Here is a 27270-nt window from a genome sequence, read left to right on the forward strand (position 1 = left end):
TATTCTTTCTTTCTCTAGAGCAATGAGAACTGAAGACAACATGGGTGGATGTGGAGTTCGCACCTGGGGATCCAGTAAAGACACCAGGTACGGTGCAAATGTGTGCATTCTGTGGACCTACAGTTAAGTGGAAAACTCGGTTCTTGTCTGTCTTTCATAAAAATTATGTTCTCTGTTGTGCTTGCAGGTCTGTATACTTTATTCCCTGAAATAGAGGTTGATTTTAGGCTTTTGTTTAGTGAGATAACTTTTAAAAATGGGTTTGCTGTGTTGCTATTAGATTTGAAAACTGTTTTTAAAATTCTTTCACCAAAATTTATAAAGAACTTGTGAAACTCAACACCAGGAAAACAAACAATTCAATTAAAAAATGGGCAAAGGACCTGAATAGACACTTCTCCAAAGAGGACACACAGCCCAGCCGGCGTGGCTTAGTGGTTGACGTCAACCCATGAGCCAGGAGATTGCGGTTCAGTTCCAATCAGGGCACATGCCCAGCTTGTGGGCTTGGAGGCAGCTGATCAATGACTGTCTCTCATTGATGTTTCTCTCTGTCTCCCTCTCCCTTCCTCTCTCTGATATCAATAAAAACATATTCTTTTTTTAAAAAAGAGGACACACAGATGGCCAAGAGACATATGAAAAGATGCTCAACATTGCTAATCATCAGAGAGATGCAAACTAAAACCACATGAGGTAGCACCTCACACCTGTCAGAATGGCTCCATCAACAAGTCAATGAACTACAAGTGCTGGCGAGGGTGTGGGGAAAGGGGGACCTAGTGCACTGCTGGTGGGAATGCAGACTGGGGCAGCCACAGTGGAAAGCAGTTTGGAGTTGCCTCAAAAGATTAAAAGTGGAAATACATTATGACCCAGCAATTCCACTTCTGGGAATTTATCTGAAGAAACCAAAAACACTGATTCGAAAGAATATGTGTAGCGTTATTCACAGTAGCCAAGATTGGGAAGCAGTCCAAGTGTCCGTCAGTAGATGAGTGGATAAAAAAAGCTGTGTTGCATTTACACAATGTAATACTACTCAGCCATAAAAGAAGGAAATCTGCCTGGCCGGTGATCGAGCATCCACCTATGATTCGGGAGATCGAGGTTTGATTCCCAGTCAGGGTACATGCCCAGGTTTTGGGCTCAATCCCCAGCAGGAGGTGGGGGGGAGTGCAGGAGGTGGCTGATCAATCACTGTCTCATTGATGTTTCTGTCTCTCCCTCTCCATTTCTCTCTGAAATCAATAAAAATATATATATATTTTTAAAAAAAAAAAAAAAATCTTACCCTTTGCAACAGCATGGATGGACCTGGAGAGCATTATGCTAAATGAAATAAGCCAGTCAGAGAAAGACAAAATTTCACTTATATGTGGAATCTAATGAACAAAATAAACCAACAAACAAAATAGAAACAGACTCATAGGTACAGAGAACAGACCGACAGCTGTCAAAGGGAAGGGGGGGTAGGAGGGCTGGGTGAAAAAGGTGAAGGGATTAAGCAAAAAAGCAAAAAACCCCTCACAAACAGTATGGTGATTACCAGAGAGAAAGTGGGGTGGGGGGAGGTAGGAGAGGGTAAAGGGTCATAAATGGTGATCGAGGAGACTTGACTTGGGGTGGTGAACACACAGTACCATATACAGATGATGTGTTATAAAATCATACCCCTGAAACCTATATAATTTTGTTACCCAAGTAACCCCAATAAATTCAATAAAAAAAAAAATTCATTTGTCTTATTTTAGCCAAACAAATTTGTGTGTTTGCTGATGCCCCAAGCACATGACACTGCATTTGCGTATGCCTCAGAGTGCCTTTTAAATGCCTGGATATTCTATACTTACCTTTTCCATGATCTTTCAAAGATCTTATATATATTACATCTTGATTTCCTGAAATCACTTGCAGATTGAAGCTCAGTGACAGAGTTTCATCTGAGGTTCAAATTTGACATTTCTCTGAGGTATCATGGTGTCTCAGATCTGTGCTAGCTCGCTCCTTAAAGGAGGTGCTTGGTTCTGCTGTTTCTGTCATTTCATAGCCACAGGGATGATGCCTGCCTGGTGTCTGCAAAGGCTTAGGCAGGAAGCACCTGAAGGCAGTGTAGGCGAGGAATGGGTCAGCCTAGCATGTTGCAGGGCAGGCTTCCCCCAAGTTTGAACTCTTAAGAGGATCCAGACTTCTACTTTTCTTCTTTGAATATAAGCTTTTTATATAAACTGATTTTTCTGAAGTTATTATCCTTAAAGACAAATGTACACAGTAATATCAAATGTAACGTTAGATCGACTACCGTTGCACATCTGTGCTGTCCTTGAAAGGAAGAAACACTTGTTGAATGTTCTCAGTCTGGGGTTCCATGAGATCCTGACCACAGATCTTTTCATTTTGTTTTATTTTGCTGTGATAAGACACATACATTTTTGTGATAAAATATTTTTAAAGAGTAACATGGGCACCTCTTGAGTCATCTGGTTTACTGCTTTAATACTGCCGCTCCATTTCCGTTTACGTTTGAACGTAAACTTTTTGGCTCCAGGTGATTACTTGCCGTAACAAAGGTCAGTGTTGGCCATGTAGCAAGAAGAGGTGCCTGTGCTCCTGGCTGTTGGACCGGCACGTCCGACGTGGAGGTGAAAGGTGCCCCGTGGCACTCATTTTGGGTTGGTTTGTGAGTAATGAAGTCAAAGCTCTAAGATGGTAATAATCTGTACTTGAAAGATTTATTGTAGAGTAAGACTTTGTTTACTTAATTTTTGAGATTTTGACTTGCCATCATGAAAACCGTGCAGTGTAGTAGAGTTACGTGCTACTTTTGATTAATGAGAAAAGAGCAGAGGTGGGCCTAATGCAGTAAGTGATGTGTCCGTGGCTGGCGAGGCCAGGTGCTGCACGTTTCATTGTAGGTGTGAGGGTTTTGCTGTAGTTTAATATTTCCGTTTGAAGATATTGGCAGTAGGACCAGATCTGTGGACAGGATGCTTTCAAAATGATGTGACTGAGCCATTTCCAATGTTACTGGTTTTCAGAACAGTTTGATCGTACCTCTGCTGGAAATAGAATTTGCTCCATCAGCAGCAGTTTACAAAGTATAATATCAGATATTATTTCCTTGTTACCAATTGAAATAGACGCTCATGAATGCAGTTTGCAATAATGCTGCCTTCTAGCTTCTGTTGTGAAGAGCAGGACAGTTTATGTAGTAATCAAGGAACATTTGGCTAAAATCTGTTCACTGTCATTGATTCGTTTAAGTGTGAAGTCTGATTGAATTTGAGCTAGGAAACAAAGCCTTGAGGTGTTCAGCATCGTTTGTGGAACATAAGTGCTCAAACAGGCACTTTCTATGTTAGAACAGCTGAAGTCAAAACATACACTTGGCCCTGGAGCTATGTCTTTCTTCTAACTAATCCAGCATCGGGGATTGACTTTAAACAAAATAACAAAATCTGGCAGAATAAATTGTACCTGATATTGAAACTTAATTGTTTTGTAGTTGTGGTCATATGGTACTTTCAGAGCTATAAATACAATGTTAGTTTTACATTTATTCATAAAATAATTTAGGTCAATACAGGGAGAAGATCTGTGATTTTTTTTTTCTTTAAAATTATTTGTTCAAGTTTTAGAAATATTGGTTTTTACAGAGTCTCTTGGTATTGTATTCTGTTCTTTTTTCCTTCCCCATATCTTTGTAGCCGTTTTATGGATTTTAATTGTTGAAAGCTATGAATTGTCAATACACCTATGTTTTTTATCCCCTTGGTTTATTATGTGGCCAAGGGAATAAAGAGAAAGTTGGAGTCATTTGGTGGTTTGGCTGCTGCTGGACTTTGGGGCTCCTGGGTGCTAAAAGCTTCCATGACCTTGCAGGGTCAGGCAGGTGTGAAGAGGTGGCCTTTGTGAAGGGGCCTCCGCTGGGCGGAGTAGCAAGGATGCCCTCCCAATCCCAAGTGCATTTGATATAGGACCTTTTTTAAAAGTAAAAATTGCCCCGCCTGTGTGACTCAGTGGTTGAACATTGACCCATGAACCAAGAGGTCGCTGGATCGATTCCCAGTCTGCAGGAGGGAGGAGGGGGACATGCACTAGGCAGCCAATCAATGTTGGTATTTCTCTCTCATCTGTGTTTCTATCTCTCCCGTCCTCTCTCTTTAGAATTAATAAAAACATATTTTTATAAAAGTGAAAATCATTCAAATTTTGTATTAAAAAAGTGAGTTGATATTTTAAAAGTTGATTACAATAGCTTTGATTTGAGAATTTAAAAATATTAGTGTAAAATGACTATTCTGTTATTACAGTTCAATTTATGTTTACTTTTGAAAAAATAGCTTATTTTATGAAACTGCGTTCTGTATGTAGAGTGTAAAATATTTCTAATGGATATGTAATATCCATTATATTGACATTATATATTTAAATATATTGACTAATTTTAGCATTTTCCTGAAAATGAAATTTCTTTTGCTGGGACTATTTTGTTTTTAAGTAATGTTCAGATAGGATTAATGTTACCATAAAAAGGAAGAATGAAGGTCATATGTGTTAAAATTCAAATTGTTTTACGTGCTGTAATTTTCGAATGTGCAGACTGTGGTATATAAATTGATGTTTCAACCTTTTTCAAGTATAGTTATTATCAGCTTGTTTGTAATCCTGCACACTTATTTCTGTGGAATGTTTTTACTTTCTTACCATTTTCTGCAAGTCTGATATGGCACATTCTTACCTATTGTAAGTCATTTCATGGTCCCTGTTGATACTGGGAATTTCCTAAGTTCGTAAGAGTTGAATATTTCTTCTGGTCCTTTATAATCAGTTTTAAATTTTAGACCATTCATAGAAACTTCTATTTCTCTAAGTACCTTTCACATTTGTGAATATAATTTATATGGATTAGCAATTGAGAGCGTTTTCTCTTTTTTATTTTAATGTGGATTACCTGCATGGATATATAATTCCTTGAGGGATATCTACTTAAGAAAAGGACATTGAAGTATGTTTTTTTTTATCTTGAACATGTAAGAGCATTGATGTAAACAAGTTTGTGTGACTAGAATGGTTGTCCCTGCTTTCAGTGACGCGGAACCAACTGAGCCTTCGGAGGAGCCCCTTGTGGTGGAGGAGCCGCCGGACCCCCTGGAGGAGGGGTCTCCAGCCAAGTAGGTGTTTCATTCATTTTCCCATTGGGTTGTTGGGCTTTTTCTTACCAATTTCTAAGAGCTCTTCATAGAGCAGGAAGCTCAGCCTTTTGTCGTATCACAGAGGTTTATCTACTTAATATATTAATGAATAATTGAGCTAATTAATAATTCAAATCTAATAAATGATTAGTAATGATAATGAATGAGTTAAATTCAGGTCTTCTGTCCTGTGTCTACACCTCTTTTCCATCTGCAACCTGTCCTCTGACTAGTCTCTCTCTTGTCATGACCCCTTTCTCTTGCCCCTTTATTCTCTCTCCCCTCTTTTCTTCGTGGAGCTGAGGTCCCTGGTTCATCTCCAGCACGCTTGCCAAGTCTTTAAACTCCCCTGCGCCTTGGGTTTGTCGTGCCTGGCTAGCAGAATCCACCTGCCGACTGACTGTTGCTGTCCGCCTCCTCTCTGCACCCGCGGGCTGGGCCCTGCGAGCCGCTCTTGACCACCAGCATTCTGAGAGCCTGCAGCACCGCCCAGCAACCCCCATTTCGTGGGTTCACTCTTTCTCTCCCCCACTACAATGACTGACTTAATTCTCTTGTCCTCTCAAATCCCTGACACTGTCCCCCATTTGCCTACACCTGCTCTTTCATTTTCTGGATACAACTTTGCCCCTATGTCACAGAGAAATTAGGAGCCATTAGATGGGAACTTCGTCACCTTCCCAAAGGTGCAAACCTGCCTACACCTGCGTGCCTTCCGGCCGCCTTCCCTGTGCTGAAAGGAGGCACCATCTCTCCTCCCACCTCTCCGTGCTTTGAAGCCTGTTTGATGCTGACCTCACAGAAACCTCCCACTGTCACTTAGCTCCCCCCTTTTAGGTATGTTCACCTCCTGCCTCCCTTTTCTGCTCTTCCAGTAGCATTTGTTAAAAACATGCTCAGTTTCTCCTGTTTTAAATCTTCTCTGCTTGCCCCACATATTCCCAGCTACCTTGTCCGGGGAGCGTGCTCACCCCTTATCTTCTCCCTTTTTACTTCTCCCTTCCCTCCAGGTCTGGCTCTGTCCTTGGTGCCCTTCTGAAGCAATCACCACATGCCTCTAGGCCTGGTGGATGCTGTGGTCTGTCTCGTCCTTGACCTCTCAGAGCATCTGACTTTATTGATCTTTTTTCTTTTTTAATACTCAAGTATATGTTGAGAGAGAGAGAAACATCAATCGGTTGCCCCCGAACGTGCCCTGACCAGGGATTGAACCCACAGCCTAAGTGTGTGCCCTGACCCGGAATCAAACCGCGACCTTTTCTTGGTGTGCGAGACAGTGCTCCAACCAGCTGAGCCACCTGGCCAGGGCTGTTGATCTTGAGCCTTGGTTTGCGTGATTCCTGCACACACTGGCTCTCCCTCCGCCTCTTAGCTCCTTGGCAGACTCAACCTTGTCTCTCGGTCTTTTAAAATACTGAGCTCTTCAGGGCTCCCCCCTAGGTCTTCTTCTCTAGTGTCTCTTTGTAGGAACTCATGCACTGCGCAGCTTGAATTGTCATTTATACACTGACTCCGGAATATATGCCTCGGGCTCCCAGCTTCAGCATGGACTCCAAGCTTATGTGTCCACCTTGCTGCTGGACACCTGCCCTTGGACGTCCCAGTGCTCCTCCTGCACAGCGTGTCCAGGGCGGAGGTCTCCACTCCTCCGGTCCTCAGGAGGTGTCCATCTTGTGGAGCAGTGTTGCCATCTAACCAGTTGCATAAACCAGAATCTGGGAGTGATCCCTGAACTTCTTCTCCTTGACCCCTCCCCACCAAGACCCAGCCTCACTCTGCCCCGATGACCGGTACCTTCTGATATGCACTACCTCCACTTACCATAGTCTCAGCTGTCGTCATCTGGTCTGTCACTGTAGCTCCTGTCAGGGCTCCCTGCATGCTTACCGTTGGCCAGCCTGGTGCCACACCACAGTGGCTTTCCCACTGGCGGTCCACTTGTCCCCACACACCTTGCGTAAGACCCTGGTGGCTTCACGTCCAGTTTTTGTTTGGTGTCCTGACTTGCATGGTTCTGTGTGGTCTGCTCCTGCAGGGTTTCTGTGCTTTCTCTGGGTTTACCAGGGGGCCCTTATTTTATGTTTTCAAATACCTTTCTCCTGCCTCTACCCCCGCACTTGCCATAGAGCTTTTACAAGTACTGTCCTTTTTTCCCTGTACCTCTCTTCCAAACCCCCTTCCAGCCTTCACCTATTTAACATTTATTCATCCTTTAGCTACCAAGAGTCACCATGTCTATTGGTTTAAGCAAGTGGACTCCAAGTGAGTATGCTGGGTTCAAATCCCAGCTCTGCCACTTAATTTGGGCAAGTTATTTAATCTCTGTTCTTGGTTTCCTTCATCTGTAAAATGGGAATAATAATAGGACCTACATCAGAGGGTTGTTTTAAGGGTTGGTTGGGGGTATGTGTATGTGTGTCATGTAGAGTAGGACTGGCACATTTAGTACTGTATAAATATCTGCTCTTGTTACTTATTGCAAGAGTAAAATGCTATAATGATTGATGATTTTTGAAAGCTGCTAATTTACCATTCAAAACAGCTAAGAAAGGCATTTTAAGAAGTAGATTAACAGTTAATATGAATATTTAGTGAGTTAACTAATTAACAGTGTATATAGATGTTGAGAAAGTGAGTTAAATAGTTATGGGGAAAATTATATCTTTTTTGAGCCATTTCTACAAATTCAGATAACATAAAACAGAATAAGAGAGTAATGTAGCATTATTCTAGTCTGTAGAATTGATCATGCTACTCTAGCACTGATAATATTAGACAAAATAATTCTTCCAAATAATCAGTTATTCTGAAAGACAAAATAATGATTTGGTGGCCATCTCATTGTCTGCAATATCCTAGCAGAGCTGGCCAGCAAATCTTCCACTCTTTTCTGCTGACTGAGTAGACAGTGAGCGTCTAGTTAGAATTACAGGCGCTGCACCGCAGGCAATCTAGCGGCAGACTGTGTTGAGGAATTTTTGCTTCTGCACTGCCTTGTCAAATGTTAAAATTATTACTAAAATTTCTAATTGTAGAATTATAATTTTTTGGTAATTTCAAAATTAGGCTTGTATGTAAGAAATACATTTGAAAATGGTGATGCTCTCTGGTCTTGGCTTTGTCTGAATATTAATCTAACACTCAGGCTTTTGACATTCAGCTACAATGTATATTCAGCACACCTCTTGGTTTAGAACTTCTTGAAGGGTGAATTGAATGTATCGGTTTTATAGTTTTGGGTTTTATATTTAGGACTCTGATCCATTGCTTTAAAAAAGTACTATGTATGTAGTTGATCCCTTTTGAGTTGATTTTTGTACACGGTTTGTAGTGTGGATAGAAGCCCCTTTCTTTGTGTATCCAGTCGTTCCGGCACACTGAGCGCCGCTGCTGAAAGTCAGGTGCCCATGTGTGGGTGAGGGCATTCCTGTACTCGATTTTGTTTGTCTGTGTTACACTAATGTCACTCTATCTTAATTACCCTTGAGTCACTCTTAATCTATGTTTTCTCTTTTTTCTTCTTGCAATTTATGTGTTAAAGAAGCTAGGTCATATGTCCAAAGATTTTCTCAGAGTCATAATTTTACTGAAGCACCCCTGTGGGCAGTGGTGTAAATACTTAACGCCCGCATCTGTTGCACTGCTGGTTTCTGTGGTGTAGATGTTCTTAAATGGCTGGTTTAAAACTACCAACAGGACATCACAACGCAGAGTTGGGAAGAGATGTGCAGTAGCACACCATCATGTGTTATTTCCACTGTGCACCTCCAAAAGGCATAAATAACCCCAATAGCATAGATAAAGGTAAAATGTAGTGAAATAATTAGGGAATAGTGAGTTGTATTTATTAACTTTTCATAATATAGTTAATTATAAGTTAATTTGATTTAATTTTTAATATGACTATGTTTAACAGCTGGCTCACAAAATTCCTGAAAATGTAACAATTGGCTTTATGACTTGATACAGCCATTTCTTGTAGAGCAGTGAACATGTTTCTTTCTACCTCATATTTTGTGTGTTTCCTGAAAATGAATAATGAGAGAAGTTTAATCAAATTCAGGTTCAACTTTTTGGCAAGGTTGTTTCATAGGTTATGGAGGGTCTGGGATTATTATTGCCTTTACCCATGGGGGCTGCAAATTGGTGATAGTCTTAATTCTGTCATTAGTTGTTAGCTGGAATGATCTGCAGTAGGACTAGGTGATTGCACTGTGGTATAAGTCCATTAAGGAAATGCAGGATAAATAGAAGGCACTTGTTAAAGAAAAGGTTACAAGTACCTTTTATTAATCCATTTTCAGAATAATGAGTTGGTTCCCTAGCAACCTTTGGGTACCAAATCTTTGTGTTTTTTTAAAAATATATCTTTATTGATTTCAGAGAGAGGAAAGGGGGGGTGGAGAGAGAGAGAAACAGAAACATCAATGATGAGAGTTGTCATTGATTGGCTGCCTCCTGCAGGCCCCCGACTGGGGATCAGGCCTGCAACCCAGGCGTGTGCCCTTACTGGGAATCCAACTGCGATCTCCTGTCTCCTAGGTTGACCGACACTCAACCACTGAGCCACGTGGCTGGGTGATGCCACATCTTTTTAAAGTGTCATTATGAACTTAGAGACTGAAACAGATTTGGTGTGTTTCAATCCACTGAGTTTTTATTTAGACTGGCCCATTTTTTGACTGGAGGAAATCTCAAGTTGATTGATGATCCTTTTGACACTCATTTAGTGGTCTTTGATAGCTTCCTTGCTGTTGTTCCAGAGCATTATCTAGACTTCCTATCCCATACTTCATACTGGGCCATTTTTCAAAGAGCTGTAGTCCTTTAATAGAACACGCTGTTTAGAGACCATAGTCTGGGCACTAGGTATGCTCACTGCTGCTAGGTTCTTGACAGTTTCTATGACATTTAACTGACAGAGCTGGGAAATACACACACACACGTTTTTAAGATAAAATGTATTACTAGTTAATTTAATATTTCCTTTTGAAATTTAGGACTACAAGATTTTTAGCTAAAACTTTTTTATATTTGTTTCTTTTCCTTCCATGCTGAAAATCCCAGTTGTCAGTAACATCATACTATTACTCAATTGCAATACACACAACAGACACAGTGACTGCTGTGTGTATTGCAATTGAGTAATAGTTGCAACACTACCTCCAATAATATTACTAGACAGATACATAGAGAGAAATGAGTAAATTCATATTTTAAAGGCACTTTAGTTTCTTCGGTTGGTTAATCACCAACTTCATAAACAATTGGATTAATTTGATTAATTTTGCTTTGAAATTTTAGACATTGCTTTATAATTATGTAAAATAGTTACATGTTTCCAAAAGGTGTAATCTGATAAAACATGATATTTTCCAACTAGCTTCTATCCCTGTTCTTTTCCTGGTTTATATTATATTTAAAAAATCCATTTTGTGTACATATTTGTATGTCTCTCCAGGTGAATGTTAACATACATTCCATCCCACCTGGCTTTTTCAGCAACATGTCCAGGTGGTGCTCCATAGCAATATATATATACACAGATATTTCTCATTACTTTTTAAACTGTTTAATATTCTACTGATTAATATCTGTAATTTTCCACCAGTTTCTCTCTAGATGAGTTTGGGTTCTTTCTAGTATTTTGCTATTACAAATTTTAACGTCTTTTCATATTTTTGCCAATATTATTTGGGATATATTTTAATATTAGTATTTTCTGACATTTATTATGAAAAATTTCAAACACAGCAAAGTTTAAAGATTTTTACAATAAACACCTATACCCACCAGCTAACCTGATATAAAATTTATTTATCGTAAAATGTACAAAAATACGTGTGCGTACATTATTTGATAAATGCATGTACTTGTGGGACCCAAACTCCTTCCAGATGTAGATTGTTACCATCACCCAGAAAGCTCCCTTGTTCTTCCTCGAAGAATCCACCTTCGATGCTCTTTCTTCCATCAGCTTGGTATTTAAAGTCACTTTACAGATGTGTCTGTTTTGTTTCCACTATGATTTGGTTCCCTGGTTTATATTATAAAATCTCTCTGATTTTGCTTAGATTTTTCATATTACTAATTTGTAATCTGGAACCTTAAATTACTAATGTCCTTCACTGACGGTATTATAGATTTGATTCCCTTCCTGCCCTCCCCCAATGATTTATTTTCTTTTAAACCTTATTTGAGATACATTTCCTCTACTATTCATATCATCGATTTAAGTTGTACAGTTCAGTGGGTTTTGGTATATTACACTATTAAGTTTTTAAAATTGTGATAAACTACATATAACATTAAAATTGCCATTTTAACCATTTTCAAGTGTATAGTTTAGTGGTATTAATAACCTTCACATTGTGTATAACTATCTCTACCCTCCATCTTCAGAACATGTTCATTGTTGTAAAGAGAAACTGTACCCGTGAAATAATAACTCCCCTCCCCCCTCCTCTGAGCCTCTGATGACTCCTCATTCTACTTATTCTCTGTGAATTTGCCTATTTTAGGTCCCTCATATAAGTGGAATATAATAATTGTCCTTTTGTGTCTGACTTACTTCACTTAGCATAATGTTTTCAGGTTTGTCCATGTCAAGGGATGTATTAATACTCCATTTCTTTTTTGTATATTACCTCCTTTGGTGGTAAAAGATGTATAACATAAAATTTATATTTTTGATCATTCTTTTTAACTTATTGATTTGAGAGAGAGAGAGAGAAACACTGATTTGTTATTCCACTTATTCATGCATTCATTGGTTGCTTCTGTATGTGCCCTGACTAGGGATTGAACCCAAAACCTTGGCAAATAGGGACAGCACTCTGACCAACTGAGCCACCTGACCAGGGCTCACCAGCATTTTTTCAAATGTCCTTTTGAGTCTGAACATTACCTTGAGTGTGGAGTGGTGAAAGCTGTGGTTTTGATTTGCGTTTTCCTGATGGCTGATGATGTTGATCATCTTACTAGTTATTTATAGATCTAGTTTTGGAAAATTGTTCAGAGCCTCGCCTGTTTTTTAGTTGGGTCATTTCTTTTTACTGAGTTGTAAGAGTCCTTTATGTATTCTTAGATGTAGGCCCTTGTCAGATACATGATTATCAAATATTTTCTACCATTCTGTGGGTTGTCTTTTTATTTTCCTGATGGTATCCTTTGCAACACAAAAGTTTTCAGTTCTGATGTCCAGTTTATTTGCTTTTTTCTTTTGTTGCTTGTGCTTTTGGTGTCATATGTAGGAAACTATTGCCAAATCCAGAGTCATGAAGGTTCATACCTGTTTTCTAGAGTTTTATACTTCTAGCTCTTATATTTATGGTGTGAGGTGGTGATCCAACTTCATTCTTTTGCACATGGATATCCCTTGAGACTGTTCTTTTGTCTTTGGTATTCTGGTCCAAAAAAATCAGTTCATCATAAATGTGTGAGGGTTTATTTCTGGACTTCATTGATCTACATGCTTATTTTCTGTTTTCTTTTAAAAACTTAGGAACTTAAAGAGGATATTTACAAAAGTAGGCATTTGTGGCCCATCGTTTTATAATCTGTTCATGGTTTCCTTTGTTTTATCTCAATAGCTTCTCCCATTTTCTTCTACAGTTGTCTCATTTTATGTGTAATGCCATCTGGGAAGGGAGTGCTTGGTGGTCAAGTGCAGTGTTAACGTCATTGGGATGGTAATGTTCCTGTTTTTCAAAGACTACTTTGAACACAGACAGGAATCACCTTCAGTTGGCAATGATGGCATAAAACCATGAAAATAAAACAAGGAAGCTTATGGCGCAAAGATTTTCTTATCTTATTTAGAACTGAGATGCAGTACTATGAAAGTATGTTAAACTAATGGTTATGACCTTCTTTGAGAAAGGAGATATTTCAGACCCATCAAAAATTAATCTTTATGATTATACTTTGTAGAGTTCCTGAGTTGGAGGTAGAAGAAACTCAAGTTCAAGAGATGACGCTAGATGAGTGGAAAACTCTTCAAGAACAGACCAGACCAAAGCCTGAGTTTAACATCCGGAAACCTGAGTCCACGGTCCCTTCCAAAGCAGTGGTGATACATAAGTCCAAATATAGAGATGATGTAAGCATGATGTTTTGCATCTGGAGCTAATCTTCACTTACCTTATTGGAAATGAAATGGGCTTCTCCACTTTTGTTTTGAAAATGTAACATTAGTAGTTAGCGTTCTAGTTTCTACTTAAGAGTAATGGAGATGATGTGTGCTTAATTTTACTGTATCTTTATATGAAATAATTGAATCCTGACCTGTTGACACTTAATACAAAGCAATAATAGTGACAGTGAATTTTCTGCTCACCCAGAACTGTGCTGAGACTGTGCAAAAACTGTATGTTAATTGCTCTTCATTTTTGTCTCAAAAGAGAGGTGCAGAATGTTTCTGAATGATGCCATTTCATAGGATGACTACTCTGTATCACATGATTAGATTACCCTCACCTCTAATTCTTAGAGCATTTAATTGGGAGGGCTGATCATTTGAAACCAGCTGGAGTGCTATGCCCTGTGTCACTCAGCAGCTTTGCTACCTTTGTGTAACTGCTGAAACTCAGACGAGGAGCCCGGAGAGCCTGGCAGGCTGCTGTCCAGCTGGGATTGCTTACAGCACCTCTCTCTCTCCTGTGAGGGCCTTACTGTTCATGGTTTATGTTCAGCTCTTTATTGGAGGCCTCAGCTTTGAAAGTATCAGCATATATTGATAAGGATGGTCAGCGAGTCTTTAATTACGTTTCTGTTTAAGTTACAGAGCTTAAGGCTACACTGAAGCATTCTAATTTTAAAATTTATGCCTTACGCCATTCAGCCCCAGCTGTTTATCTTGATACCAGTTTCTGTGTCAGTGATGGTGATGAGCTTTATAGTACTCATTTTGTTTGGAACTGGGGAACTTTGTACCATGTAGAATTGTCTGGCTCCCATTAACACTTTGTTTTTTTGTTAATCTTCACCCAAGGATATTTTTTCCATTGATTATTTTAGAGAGAGTGGAAGGAGGGAGTGGGGGAAAGGTGGGGAGAGAGAGAGAAACATGATGTGAGAGAGACACATTGATTGATTGTCTCCCACATGCGCCCTGACCGGGATCGGGGATTGAACCGGCAACCAAGGTACATGCCCTTGACTGGGAATCCAACCTGAGACGCTTCCATTTGTGGGCTGACACTCTAACCACTGAGCAACACCCACAGGGGCCATTTACACTTCGGTTGGTTGTATTCTTTGAACACATACTTTCATTAAAGGTTGTTTATGATGCAGGATCCCCCCACCCTCCTGTTTGGGTCGGTGCAGGTTCTGAGGGGCCTGTTTGGTCAGTTAGAGCTGATGACTACGGGCAATTCTACACATGGGAGGCTCTGAGAGGGTCTTTAGCAAGTATATCAGTTAGCTGGGTTGGTTCTTTTCCTCTCCACTTTCTCTGTTCCTTTTGTTCTGGGAATTGTAAATAAAGCCTTTGCCTAAAACAAATGTGCTCAGGATGTGACATGTGCAGCTGACACATTAGGTAAAAATAGAAGCTGCTCTTCCTTAATCCTCACTGGATTCCTCCTCCCGGCGCCGGAGAGAGGCTCCTGGAATATTTGAAGCAGCTGGGGGGCTGAGTCACCAGCTTGGTCTCAGGAAAGCGCACAACTTCGGTCCTCGTTAATCTTGCGGCCTTAGAGAGTTTAGCCAGGAATTGTCCTTAAAGCAACAGAAGCCTTTGTCCTGGGCCCCCTAAGAGACAAGCGCTGGGCTAACACTTCTCGTTGGCGTGGAGTTCTGCTGCTTGCAAGTTAGGTCTAAGGCTGGCCTCACACGGAGCTGGGCCCTCAGAGCGCTGCGCCCTCAGACCGTTAGCTCACTCAGGGTCCATCGCACAGCGTCCCTTCTTGCTGGGCCTGACCTGTCCCCCGCCACAGCAGCCCATTGTTTTCTAAACCAGGAGGCAGCGGTTCATTATCTTGCCTATTGCTGTTTTGGGTGGGCATCTTTTTTACCTGAGGGCCAGTGCTCCTCAATTGTTTCCGTTCACCTTTTTAGCTTCAGGAGTCCATCTACTTAGGGCCTCTGCTTTAATTTTTTTTTTGTTTGTTTTATTATTTTTTAATCCTCACCTAAGGATATGTTTTTATTGATTTTATGGAGAAAGGAAGGGAAAGGGAGAGAGAGAAACATTGATTGGTTGCCTCCTGGGGGTGCCCCAACTGGGGATCAAACCCACAACCTGGGCATGTGCCCTGACTGGGGATCAAACCCATAACCCTTCAGGGCACAGGACGAGGCGCCAACCACCTGAGCCACGCCGGTCAGGGTGGCCTCTGCTGTACTTTAATAGGAGATGTTGAAGGGATGTGAATGTTAACCATGAAACCTGCAGTGAACATGTAGCCCAAAGGGGCGATGGGCTTAGGGAAATTCGATTTTATTTCCTGGACAAGTTTGGGAACGTTTAACCTTATAGCATTTGGAAGATTCTCATCCCAGATCATTGGCATATTTTCTATAGGTTTATATTTTACTTAAAAATGAAGGGTTTTCAAAAAATCCATTATTAAGAGTTGAAACCAAATCAGAATTGGAGGAGACTTATTAATACAGTTTTCTTTTAAGGGGCAGAACTTATTTGACCTCTTACAATGAAATGTACTTTCTCAAAGAATTTCGTAAAGCAGTTCTTAAAAAGCAGCATCGGTAGCAATCCTCAGATAACAGTCTGTTGCTTTACCGTTTCATATGCTTTGAGTAAGAATTATTTATTGTGAATCATGCAGTTTTTAACATGCTATTTGTATAATCAGTGCCCCACATCAAAAGGAGTTTCTCCATCAAGCTCTCTTCAAGGAAAGGGAATATTTCCTTATTTATCAAAGTCTCATTTGTGAACAAATAAAACAAAAGGCAGAAATTAAGATTTTTTTAATCTTAGCAAAATACACTCAGATATAAAACATTGATCTCGGTTGCTCTTGGTCTTGTCAGATCTTACATCTTAACCCACTAAACTGATAGAAATGTGGTTTCACTGGAAGTAATAGAAGGTTCAGAGATGTTTGGATCAGGACTGAATACGGGAACGTGTGGCTGTAAAATGTGCAGAGCCCCCTGTGCTGGGGCCAGAGCAGCACTGCCACCTTTCTCTGCCCGGCCTGCCCCCAGGCCGGTGATGCATCCGGAGGGCCACTCCCGGCCACAAGGCCGGCTGAGCTCCCTTGAAGCACGTTGCTAGGACCCCGAGCCCGTGTGTGTCCGTGGAGACAGCTGTGTGATGCTGTAACTGTGTTTCAGATGGTAAAGGACGACTGTGAGGATGATGCCCACGTTTTCAGGAAGGCGGCCAATGACATCACGTCGCAGCTGGAGATTAACTTTGGTAACCTCCCTCGTCCCGGGCGCGGAGCCAGAGGCAGCACTCGGGGAGGCCGGGGAAGGATCAGAAGGGCAGAGAACTACGGACCCAGAGCAGAAGTGGTGGTATGTATTGTATTCTATACTCTGGCGTTTTCTGAAGCAGCCGAGAGGGTAGGGATGCCTGGCCCTGCACATCTGGTTTTGGAGGGCCATGGATTCCTCCACCTAGTGTGGGTCTGATGTCGAGGTGTTTGGAACGGTGATGTCAGCATCATGGGCATCAGCTGGGTACAGGCTGTTCTGTAGCCCTGGCCTCCAGAGTCTCCAGGGAGGGCCACTGCCTGCCCTGAGGGTGTGCTCAGAGAAACCCACTCGTCTGCGTCAGACGTTCCCAGGCTTGGGATCGAGTCAGGCGTCCTGATGACTGCTGAAGCACGATGGCCTGATTGCAGGCCTGTTATGCTTTCAGGGTGGACAGAATCCCCTGCGACCCCCCTTCTCACTCAGCCAGGTCTGCCCTGCCTCCAGTTCTGCACATGCTGCTCCGCACTGCACGGACCCTTGCCCGCTTCCCTGGAACAGCTCCTCTGCCCTCCCCACTCAGAGGAGGCTGCTTTGATTGCATTTCCTTCCAGACCAGTTCAGTCTTGAGCAGGGGATTATCTCCAGTGGTGACTTCTCACTGGTGTGATCATTGATCCTGCTGGTGGGTGGCAGCAACCGGGTCTTTATCATTTCCCCCAGGGCCTAGCACAATGTAAGCATCGTGGGTGCTTCATAAGTGCTTTATGAGCAAATATATGAATACCTGCTTAGTAGGATCGGGCACAAGGCCCTGTGGACAGCGCGGCCCGTGGAGTCCTTACGACGAGCAAGAGCCCCTTCTCTGTGGCTGGTCTTGGAGATGTTCCTTTTTCTTAATCCTCACTCGGGGATATTTTTTCCATTGCTTTTCAGAGAGAGTAGAAAGGGGGGGGGGGAGAGAGAGAGAGAGAGAGACATCGATGTGAGACACATCAATTGGCTGCCTCTCAAATGCACCCCTAATGGGGCTGGGGATGGAACCTGCAACCGAGGTACGTGCCCTGGGCCGGAATTGAACCTGAGACCCTTCAGTCCGCTGGCCGAGGCTCTAACCACTGAGGAGACTGGCCAGGGTGGAGATGTTCCCTTTGCCGCCCATTCCCTGGCTCCCAGGAGCGGCCCTGGGAGGAGTGCCTACAGGTGGTTATACCTGTAAGCAAGAGCAAAAAACACCACAGTTTTTTCTGGGTACATTTGAGGCCAGGCTGGAGAAAGGTTTCTGTTCTGAGAGCAGAAACTATCCACTGTCTCCTTCGCAAGCAGAGCTGCAGCCCGGAGCCCTAGTGTGGAGTGTGCTGGCGTCGGGCTCTGTCCGCCCGCCGCCCCGTGCTCTCCCAGCTCAGAGCTGGCGGCGGGCCCTGCCCCGCAGTCAGGTTGCAGTTTCACAATGAGTTCTCTGCTCATTCACTGAGGATCACACCTGGGAGAGCCCGCTCTTCCAGAAAAACCTTCCCTGACCGTCCCATGCGTTCTTGGCCACCAAAGTGCTTTGGACACCCCTCCCGTGGGCCCCCCCCCCCCCCCCCCGGGCGTTCGTTACTGAAGTTCCGGGCTGACTCTCCCGTCTGTTTCCCTTCCCCTGCGAGCTGCCCCAGGGCGGGAACTGTCTTTGATCATCCTGTGTCAGCTTCCGTCTGCTGACTGGATGGAGCACGTGCCAGATACAGTCACTCAGAAGGATGGGGGAGGGAAGGTGAGGGCACTGCCAGGCGCTTGCTAGAGGGGACAGGAGTGAGTGCGAAGGGGGCACCCGTCAGCCTGGCGGCTCAGAGGCAGTGCCTCACCTGCCACCCACAGCTCGTCTTTCCCTGGCCCCGACTCTGCCTCATGTGTGGGCCCCCCGCCCCTAGGTGAGCACGCCCCGTGCCGCTCACCGTGCTCTCCCCAGGTGGGAATGGGTGAAATAACAGTTGGTTCCAAAACTTTTCTTTCAGACCCAAGACGTTGCTCCAAACCCCGATGACCCTGAAGACTTCCCTGCTCTGGCGTGAGCGCCCGTTTCCCTGGCAGCCTAGAGCAGCACTGGCATACCTGCGAAGAGACTTGTCTTGCTGTGGGGAAGAGACTCTAAGGACAATAGATGTTGCTTTTCCCCCCTTTAGTGTGAATTCATTGCACTTTTTGGCTGGGGGTGGGGGTGGGGGGGTGGGGGGGGATTTTCCCAGATGCTTGGAGCTGCCGCAGCTGCGGTTCCAGTCAGGGGTTAGTCTGGCACTTTCCCAAGAAGGTGGTGAATGGGGATTATTTTTTTATTTAAGGACTTACAAATGAAGTTAAAAATAGTGTTCAAACTGTGTACATAGAGATTGTAAAAGAATCTATCGAGTCTCCGTAGTAAGTTGTATGGACACTGGGAGGCTGCGTCCTTGGTGTTAGAGGAAATACACGTACCTGTGGTCGTTAATCTAAAGCAGTCACAGCCTGGTTTTCAGAGACCAAGAAATTAAAATGCAGTTGTATTTACCATTGACTTGTGAATATTACGCTCTCCTGGGATTTTTTTTTTAATCCTCACTGGAGGAGTGAGGATATTTTACCATTGATTTTTAGAGCCAATGGGAGTGGAGGGAGGGAGAGAGAGAGAAACATCAAGGCGACAAAGAAACATCAAGGTGACAAAGAGAGACACATCGATTGGTTGCCTCCCACACGTGCCCTGACCAGGGGTGGGAGCTGGGCCTGCAGTCCAGGCACGTGCCCTGACGGGTGCAGAGGCGGACGCTCTAACCAGAGTCACACTGGCTGAGGCTCTCCTGGGATTTCTGAGTTCTGCTTTTCATTTAACCAATCGTTTTAAACAGCTCTTGTGCAGCCACTGGCCACCGCTGTGACAGAACTAGGGAAAGCTTGATTTTCAAACGGTGATTTAACTACCTCGTGGTTTCTGTGTCACTTCCACACCACATGTTTAGGATAAATGTGCATATCGAGTGTTTGGGTGATTTTTAGGATGACTATTAAGTATATGATTTTTAAAATCATGTTAACCCACCAATCAAATGAAAAGGGGTCCGGGCGAAAGCGTTGCAACTTAATACCGTATTCTTTTCTCCTCAACACTAGCGTCGGGACTCGGCGCCTGTGTACAAAAGCCGTGTCCTGGTCCTGGCGGGGCCTGTAGACGACCAGTGTTTGTTGTTTTTTGTCAGTCCTCACTGGTTCCAGTTCGAGTTCCTGTTCTTTCCTTTGGTGAATGTTTGGGGTTAGGGGCAGCCTCCCAGTCTCAGTAGCTCCCAGTCCCCGCGAGGTTTAATGTGGGCGCGGAGGCTGCTGAGAGCTGGGTGATGCTCCGCCACTGGCTGAAGCAGTGCGGGAACGTTTGCCTGTTGGCACGCAGTTAGCGTGCTTGTGTTCGAATGCGAACCTTGGTTCCAGGATCTGCTTTCTCCTGCGCTGCTCTGCTGTCTACGGTGGCTGTGGATTTGAACCCAAGTGTTAATAAAGGTTGGTGTTCCCGCCCAACTCTGTGTATAGAAAACGGAATTGTTTTGCTCAGACCAAGAGAGAATGCGAGGAAAAGCCCCAGTGACAGTCATGTTTTGTTGAAAAACCGGAACTGAACCAGTTGCCCTGCGACAGGCAGCGGGGGATCTTCACTATGGGGGCAGCCGACCTTTGCTCCCTTGTCATTAATGTCCAAATACTGAGCCCCATGAACGGATTAGTTTATTCCTGCTCCCTGGAAAGGACACTGAATGGGGTACCTGATCCATGTGAAGGGGTCCCTGAGGGCGACTGTCACCGGTGCAGCTGAGGTGGACGTGAAGCCCTCGTATTGAGTCCGTTCTCCTTTGAAGATGAGTAAAACGGGGCCCTTTCAGAGCCCTCCCCCCGTGTTGCGAACACGTGCAAAGCCCACAGCGCTACATTTGATGTGTTTGCAAACCAGGTCTTCCCCAGCCACCGAAGGGGCCTGTGCCTGGAGCAGTCTCGGGCCTGGGGCTGAGAACGGTTTGCGCCGGTGGTTCGGAGCCTGCAGAGGCCTCGTCTGCACCAGCGCTCCCTTGCCACGGGCTGAGGCAGAGGCTGCCGGGTTTCCTCAGGAGGCGGCCGCAGTCTGGGCCCCGGGAAGACAGGGCCAAGGGCGGGGGATCCGTAACGTGCTGTAGGGCAGTCGGAAGAGGAGGCAGGAGGGTTATGTGCTTGGCCCTAAACTCAAGGTGAGGCCTTCCAGGCCAGTTCCCCCCAGGCTCCTGCGAGGGGCTGTGGGGGGCCGTGCTGTCATGGGCAGGGCGGCTTCTGGCTGGGACTCTGCACCAGGCAGACTCACCCCGCAGAGGGAAACTTGGGCCTGACGGACTTGGGAAGTGGAGGTCAGCGTGTCTGAATTCCCCGGGCAGGCGTGCCAGCGCCAGCCCGACCTGGGCCCCTTCTCAGCCAGGAGGTTACCGCTGGACCTCGGGCTGCCAGTGCAGCAGCTGAAGATGGAGCTCGGTGCCACATCCCAGAACCTGCAGCTGGGAGACCCCCACAAATAAGTGTGACCCCTGACCGCTGTCACCTCTGCTTATCTGACAAAGTCAGGAAGAGGCGGGCTGGCTCCTGGAGCCACTGCTGGCGGCACAGCCTCGGGAAGGCTAACCCTGCACTGGCGGGTCTCAGTGTCCAGGGCATCTTTAGCTTTGTGTCGATAATAAGCACTTAATATTTTCATCGCGTGCAGGGAAGGCCCCTCAGAGCCTGGAGGCCGCAATGGGCAGCCCCTTGTCTAGTGTTCCTTTTCCTTCTCTGTTCACTGGCTTGTCCGTGCCATCCCCCATGTGCAGGTATCTCAGGGGCGAAGGCACTGCTTGTCCTTTGAAGCCCCACCCTGTGGTGCTGGCAAGTCCTGTGGCGCCGTGGACCCGGGTCTGGGTCTCGGAGCTGGGAAGGGGCAGCCCTCTAAGCTGATCCCGGAGCCACGCTGCCAGCCGCGGGCATCTGCCCGCCTCAGCCTCCGCACAGCACCGCCCCGCTGGGTAAGCAGTTTCACTTGGGGAAAGGTCCCATGTTCCTTTTGCCGCTGCTCCGTCTCCCCTGGGTCACCATGTGAACAGCCACCCTGGGCCTGGCCCTCCTCTCTGGACAGCGGCCGGGAGGCAGGCCTCGGGCAGCTGGCACTACTGGCTCCGGTGCGCCCAGCATGACGTCTGCCTGGCTCTGTCCCAGAGGGGCCTGTATTTATGGTAAAGAGAATGAAGAAGGGAAGCAGGTACTTAAAACAACTCTTTACTGTAAAATACAATACAGATAAAAGTGCAGCCCGGCCGGGCGTGGCTCAGCGGTTGAGCGTCGACCTAGGATCCAGGCGATCGGGGTTCGATTCCCGGTCAGGGCACATGCCCGGGTTGCGGGCTCGATCAATGACTCTCTCATCATTGATGTTTCTCTCTCTCTCTCTCTCCCTCTCCTTTCCTCTCTCTGAAATCAATAAAGATATATTTTTTAAAAAGTGCAAAACCTCCTTGTAACCACTGCCTAAGTCGAGAAGCTGATGTCCCCAGAAGCCTGTCCACTGTGACAGTGCCCCGCCCAACAGGAGGCACTGCGGCAGGTGCACCACGCCCTTCATCCGGATGCCTTTTCAGCGAGAGAGCCTGCGTGGGGACGCCAGCACCCGAGAGGCTGCTGCGCGCTGTGTTGCAATCGTCTCATCGCTTTAGTGGGGACGGGGCACCATCCTCCTGGCTCCCGAGGCAGGGATGGGATGAGATGAGGCAGATTCTGTTCCCCTGCCCGGTGCTCTTGCTACACACTCCTGACACTTCAGTTAATGCCAATCCCCTGGGCAAACCTGCGAGGAGAGGGACGGGGAAAGGCCAGGGGACATGCGTACTGCAGGGGCCACGGGAGCCACCGAGTGTGTCATGTGCTGCTGTGAGCCCCTTGCTGTGGTCGTGAGCTGTGTGGCGGGACGAGCAGTGTCCTTGGGAAGCTTCATCAGGTCTCCGCACAGGTGGAGATGGAAGACCTGAGGCCACGGAGAAGAAGTTCAAAGTGGGCAGCGAGCTGGGGCAGGAACAGGCGGGGCCTTCCCGGGCCTGGGAGCCTACAGGCCTAACAGCCCCCGACACCTCCCCAAGGCCCGTCTCCTTGGCCACGTTTCCCGTGACTCAAGGCAATAGGACTTGGTCCACCCAAACCACAACGGCCTTGGAGCCCATCACAGCTCTACTAGGGGCAAAGCAGCCCCACGCGTGGGAAGCCGGTCGAGCCAGTGGAGCCGAGAACCAACTGCCTTCTAAGCAGTTTCTTTGCAAAAACGTGGCCCGGCTTTAGACGGCTTACTCGGGAGCACACAATCCTGTCAGCTGGGAAGTGCCTGTCACGTGAGAATGGAGGGGCGTCACTTACACGTAAGTCCCTCACCCAGGACGCTCAGAGTTCTCAAGACCCTGGGTTGGGAGAACTATTCCCTGCCAGAGGCACTGAGGACACCGCCCCTGGCGTGCACTGTGCAGCCCTGGGACTGCCATCGATGAAGCCTGCACTCCTGTGCTGGGGGCCCCCTGCACGTCCCGCCCTCTGAGAAGTCCCTGGCAGCGTTACAGCAACAGGGAGGAACCTTGAAAGTATGTTCTGGTGGTGGGGGAAAGAGAGTGGGAATGAGCTGGAGAGGTTTGCAGGAAGAGGGGAAGGGAGGTCAAAAGGAGAAATGCAGAGGCCGAGGGCCCGGCGAGGCCGGTGGCAACCTCTCCCCTGGCACCAGCCCGACCCCGGATCCCTGGAAGGCCTGGAGGGGCCTCTGGACAACTGACGAGGAGGCTCCTCTATGGCACACCACCAGGGGGCGCCCCTCACGCTGCACTGTGTGAACAGCACCCATGGAGCTGGACAGTGCACAGCCAGTGAGGCCACTGAGGGCCTGTTTATAAACAAAAAATTTTGCATGAACTTTTCTAGGGAGATGGACTTCGGCTTCTACCAGATAGTCACAGGGGTCCCTAATGTAAGCAAGTTCAAGAAACACTGTCTACTGGGGCTTGGGATTGAACCGCTACTAGAGAGGTGCCTGCCTGGTCCCTTCCCCAGCCCAGTCATCCCCCAGGTCACCTACAGGGAGGCCCAGTCTGGCCCGGGGCTGAAATCTCAATACCAAGTGAAAGAACGAGGCAAGAGCTCTTGCTGAGGCTGAGGCGTGCGCCTGAGAAACAGGTTTAACTTGCACTTGGAGCGAGCGTCCGTCCGTCGATCGCTGCTGGCCAGGGCAGACCTCTGGAGGTCTAGTCCCTGCGGAGCCCGAGCCAGGTTAAAAGCCGGTCTAGAAAGTTTATAGCCCGAGACAGCCAACCATCGCTGCAGAGGGAGGAGGCAGAGTTGTACCGACACCGCCGAAGCTGTCTGAGGGAGTTACCGGGGGTGGCAAGGACTAGTTGCATATGCCGGCCGAAGACCCCGAGCGCCATGCTCTAAATTCCTCGGTAAACAGCAAGGCAAACTTGGGGTTGGCCACAGCGGAATCACTCTGAGTACGAGTGGTGCAGGTGACCACCAGCTGTCCCCCCCGTCCTACCCTGCCCAACAATGCTGAGTGAACACACTGCTACTTGGGGACGGTCGGTCGCTGGCCTTTCTATGGTGCTCCCGGGTATTGTCCAGCTCTGCCACTCTTGGGCAGAGACGACAGGCCTCGCAGCCTCTGTCGCTGCTACACCACAGGGGATTGGCCAGGCCCAGGCAGGGAGGCAGTTTGCTCACCCACCCAAGACCGGACGTGAAGTCTCAGGGGGCCCCAGTCTCATGAAACTCATGAGTCCTGTTCCCAGGGCCAAGCTCCACTGCTGCCCCCTCTGTAAGCGACACCTTTCCTCCAGCCCCTTCCTCGGGCCACTGGGGCTGGGGCCAGAGCACAATGGGGTGGGAACAATCTTCACTTCAGTGTCCCCCGAGCCTCTGGGGCTGTTTTTATGACGCCCAGTAAGCTGAATTGGAGGCTCGCCAGCCTGAAGCTGAAATGTGTGGGGGTGTCTGGACTGCCCATGGCTGGGAACATGGCTGGCATTCAGTAGGGGAGTGGGGACCGGCTGCATTCTCCAGATAGTCCTGTGCAGGGACAACTGTCCCGCCTGAAAGCCTCCCGTGTTCCTTAGAGAAGCCCATGCGCGCTGGGAAGAGCACTGTCCTCCAAGTGAAACGCATAAGCCACACCCCCGTCTCCTCCCGTGGGGGTCTGGCCCTGGCTGGCGGGAAGCCTCCTTACCTGGACCTTGCCGTGTGGATGGAGCACCTGTCATCCAGAAGCATGTCAAGGCCATGCGGACTTGCTAGCAGAGAGACAGACACGGTTAGAGCCGAGGCGAGGTGGCCAGATGTGTGAGGGGCGGTGTGGAGGGAGCAGTCCACGCCCGCAGGGCTGGGCCAGCATCCCGTGAGGAGCTGGGAGAAGTGGTGAGACTCCGACAGGGACTTACTGTGCCAACCACTTAAAAGACAGAAGGCCCCAAATCTGAATAATGGGGCAGCTCGAAGACAGGACTCTGTATAGCAGGGAGACGCTGGCACGGTGCCCTGCTGTTAACCAGCTCAGCAGTGAGCCGCTGCTGAGGGAGGGAGTACAGGGGCTGTGCACTGTCACTGTCCTTTCAGAGAGCATTAAGGCAACATTTCTATTTTTTAATTAAACAATATATGTGGCTCTTAGGAATGTGCCAGGCACTTGTGCTAATTAACAAACAGTAAGTCATTCAATCCTCATACAACCATATTAGATATTGTCATCCTGGCTCCAAGAGCACAGCTGATAAGAGGCAAAGGTTTGCACCCAGACAGTCTGGATCCAGGATCCGTGCTCTGAACAAGGACCCCAAGCTACTTTCCGATGTGGTGAACATCAGAACTTGACCATTTTGCATATTCTTGACCTAGAAATACCTCCGGTAAGAATTGATCTGAACTAAATACCCAGCACTCCCCAGGAGGAACTCACAGGTGGGAACGTCCGTGCAGCGTTGATGGTAAAGAGAGCACCCAGAGCCAACCATGACAAGGCTCCTTCCTTGTCACTTGCTCTCAGGGAAGTGCCTGGGGCCTCAGGAAGGGGTCTTCCACTTCAGCGTGCCCTGCCTGGCCTCTGGACGAGCCACCCTCAAGACTTACCTTCATGCATGAGTTTCTCTGTTCAAGAGTCAAAATAGTTTGACCTCTTTTAATACACATGAAATTATACTGCAGGCACCAAAAATATCAGATACTGAGGGACCATAATCTATCAAAATCAGTCTTTACCTAATCACCTACAGAAAACTATCTTAAATGTAGAAAAAAATTTATTGAGAGCTTTATACCAGACAGTTTTGAGTGTGCTGAATGTACTATCTCATTTAATTTTCATGCATACCGTTAAGGTAGGGACTCTTATTCCTGTTTTGCTTAAATGGAATGAGGGGTTTAGCAGATTGTCCTTTTGGTAGGTGGGCTCTGGATAGTGTGGTCAACACAGAAAAGCAAGTACCTCCAGGGCCAGGGGTCTCAGAGGCTCTTCATCCACACCACACAGCCCTGGGAGACACAGCTGCTCCCAGGACAGACCCCTGGTGATTGCATCCGCAGCCTGGTAGGCTGGGGCCTTGCCGCCAAGCCTGCCCTTCCCGGCACTCCTGCACTTCCAGCTGCTGGGCCCATGACAACCAACCAAGCGCCAGTGGGTCACCAGGAGGGCACATGCCCAGCACTGGCCTCACGTAAACCATGGAGGGAGCAGGGGGACGCTGTAGCTTTCAATGGAGAGCAGAGCCTGCAAATCCCACTCTGGCGGCAGGAGTCTGGATAGTGGCGAGAAGACCCATCCCTCTGGTCTGTGCTTTGAAAACTCACATCCCAGCACGAATCAAAGCCAAGTTCCTAGGGAGCCGGGCAGGGCCTCCTTCAGAACAAGCTCCTGGGTCTCAGACACAACCTCCGTGTGCCGATCCGGGCAGTGTCTTTAGGACCCCGCCCTGCACGAGGCCATCATGAGGGAAGGCAGGGGAACAGCACCCGAATGACACAGGACTCAGCACCGGCCCTGCCTTTCGCCCAGCACTTTCATCCCGACCTTGGCAGGTTCGGGGCTACCGTCTGACTGTAAGATTCCCAGAGCCTGACTGATGTGTCGTTTCCAGAAAGTGAAACCTTTGCATCCTTGGAGCTGGTGGTGGGTGTGCAGAATGACTTCACCATGGGAGCCCCCCCACTTGCTCACTGTCTTATCCTGGGGAAGGTGCTGTGGACTCAACTGTATCCCCCAGATTCTTTAGGCTGAAGCCCTAATCCCCAATACCTCAGAATATGACTGGATTTGGAGACAAAGCGTTTAAGAGGTGCTGTTAAAGTGAGGCTGTTAGGATGGGCCCTCTCCCGTCTGACTGGTGTCAAAGAAACGGAGATGAAGACAGAGAGGGGAACACCAGGGACAGGGCCACGGAGAGGGGCATGGAAGAAACCACACTGCCGACCCCGGGGTCTGGGCCCGCCTCCGGAACCGCGACAGTGTCCCCTTCTGTCCCCTTCCGTCGTCTCCTCTCAGCAGCCCAGGTGGCAGTGTTTTGCTATCACAGCCCCGGCAAAGCGATACTGCGGGTCACAACCGCACTGTGTGCCAACCATGCCCCCCACAACTCAGGACGGTCAGCACGTGAACACAGAAAAACTAAGGATTGTTTGG

At 46.9% G+C, this 27270-nt stretch overlaps 1 protein-coding gene across 2 annotated transcripts in view; it reads left to right on the forward strand.

Annotated features, from left to right (window-relative positions):
- HABP4 (hyaluronan binding protein 4) overlaps window positions 1-19112 on the forward strand; it is a 32083-nt gene extending 12971 nt beyond the window's left edge. For both annotated transcript variants that reach the window (XM_081151534.1, XM_081151535.1), the window contains 5 exons: window positions 19-87; window positions 5091-5174; window positions 13128-13296; window positions 16503-16688; window positions 18584-19112. In XM_081151534.1, the coding sequence (XP_081007660.1) occupies window positions 19-87; window positions 5091-5174; window positions 13128-13296; window positions 16503-16688; window positions 18584-18640 (565 nt within the window). In that variant the 3' untranslated portion in view covers window positions 18641-19112. The remainder of the gene's footprint in view (window positions 1-18; window positions 88-5090; window positions 5175-13127; window positions 13297-16502; window positions 16689-18583) is intronic.
- Window positions 19113-27270: the final 8158 nt, after the last annotated feature.

Source organism: Miniopterus schreibersii (assembly GCF_964146895.1).
Source record: "Miniopterus schreibersii genome assembly, chromosome: 11".
NCBI classification, from domain to species: domain Eukaryota; kingdom Metazoa; phylum Chordata; class Mammalia; order Chiroptera; family Miniopteridae; genus Miniopterus; species Miniopterus schreibersii.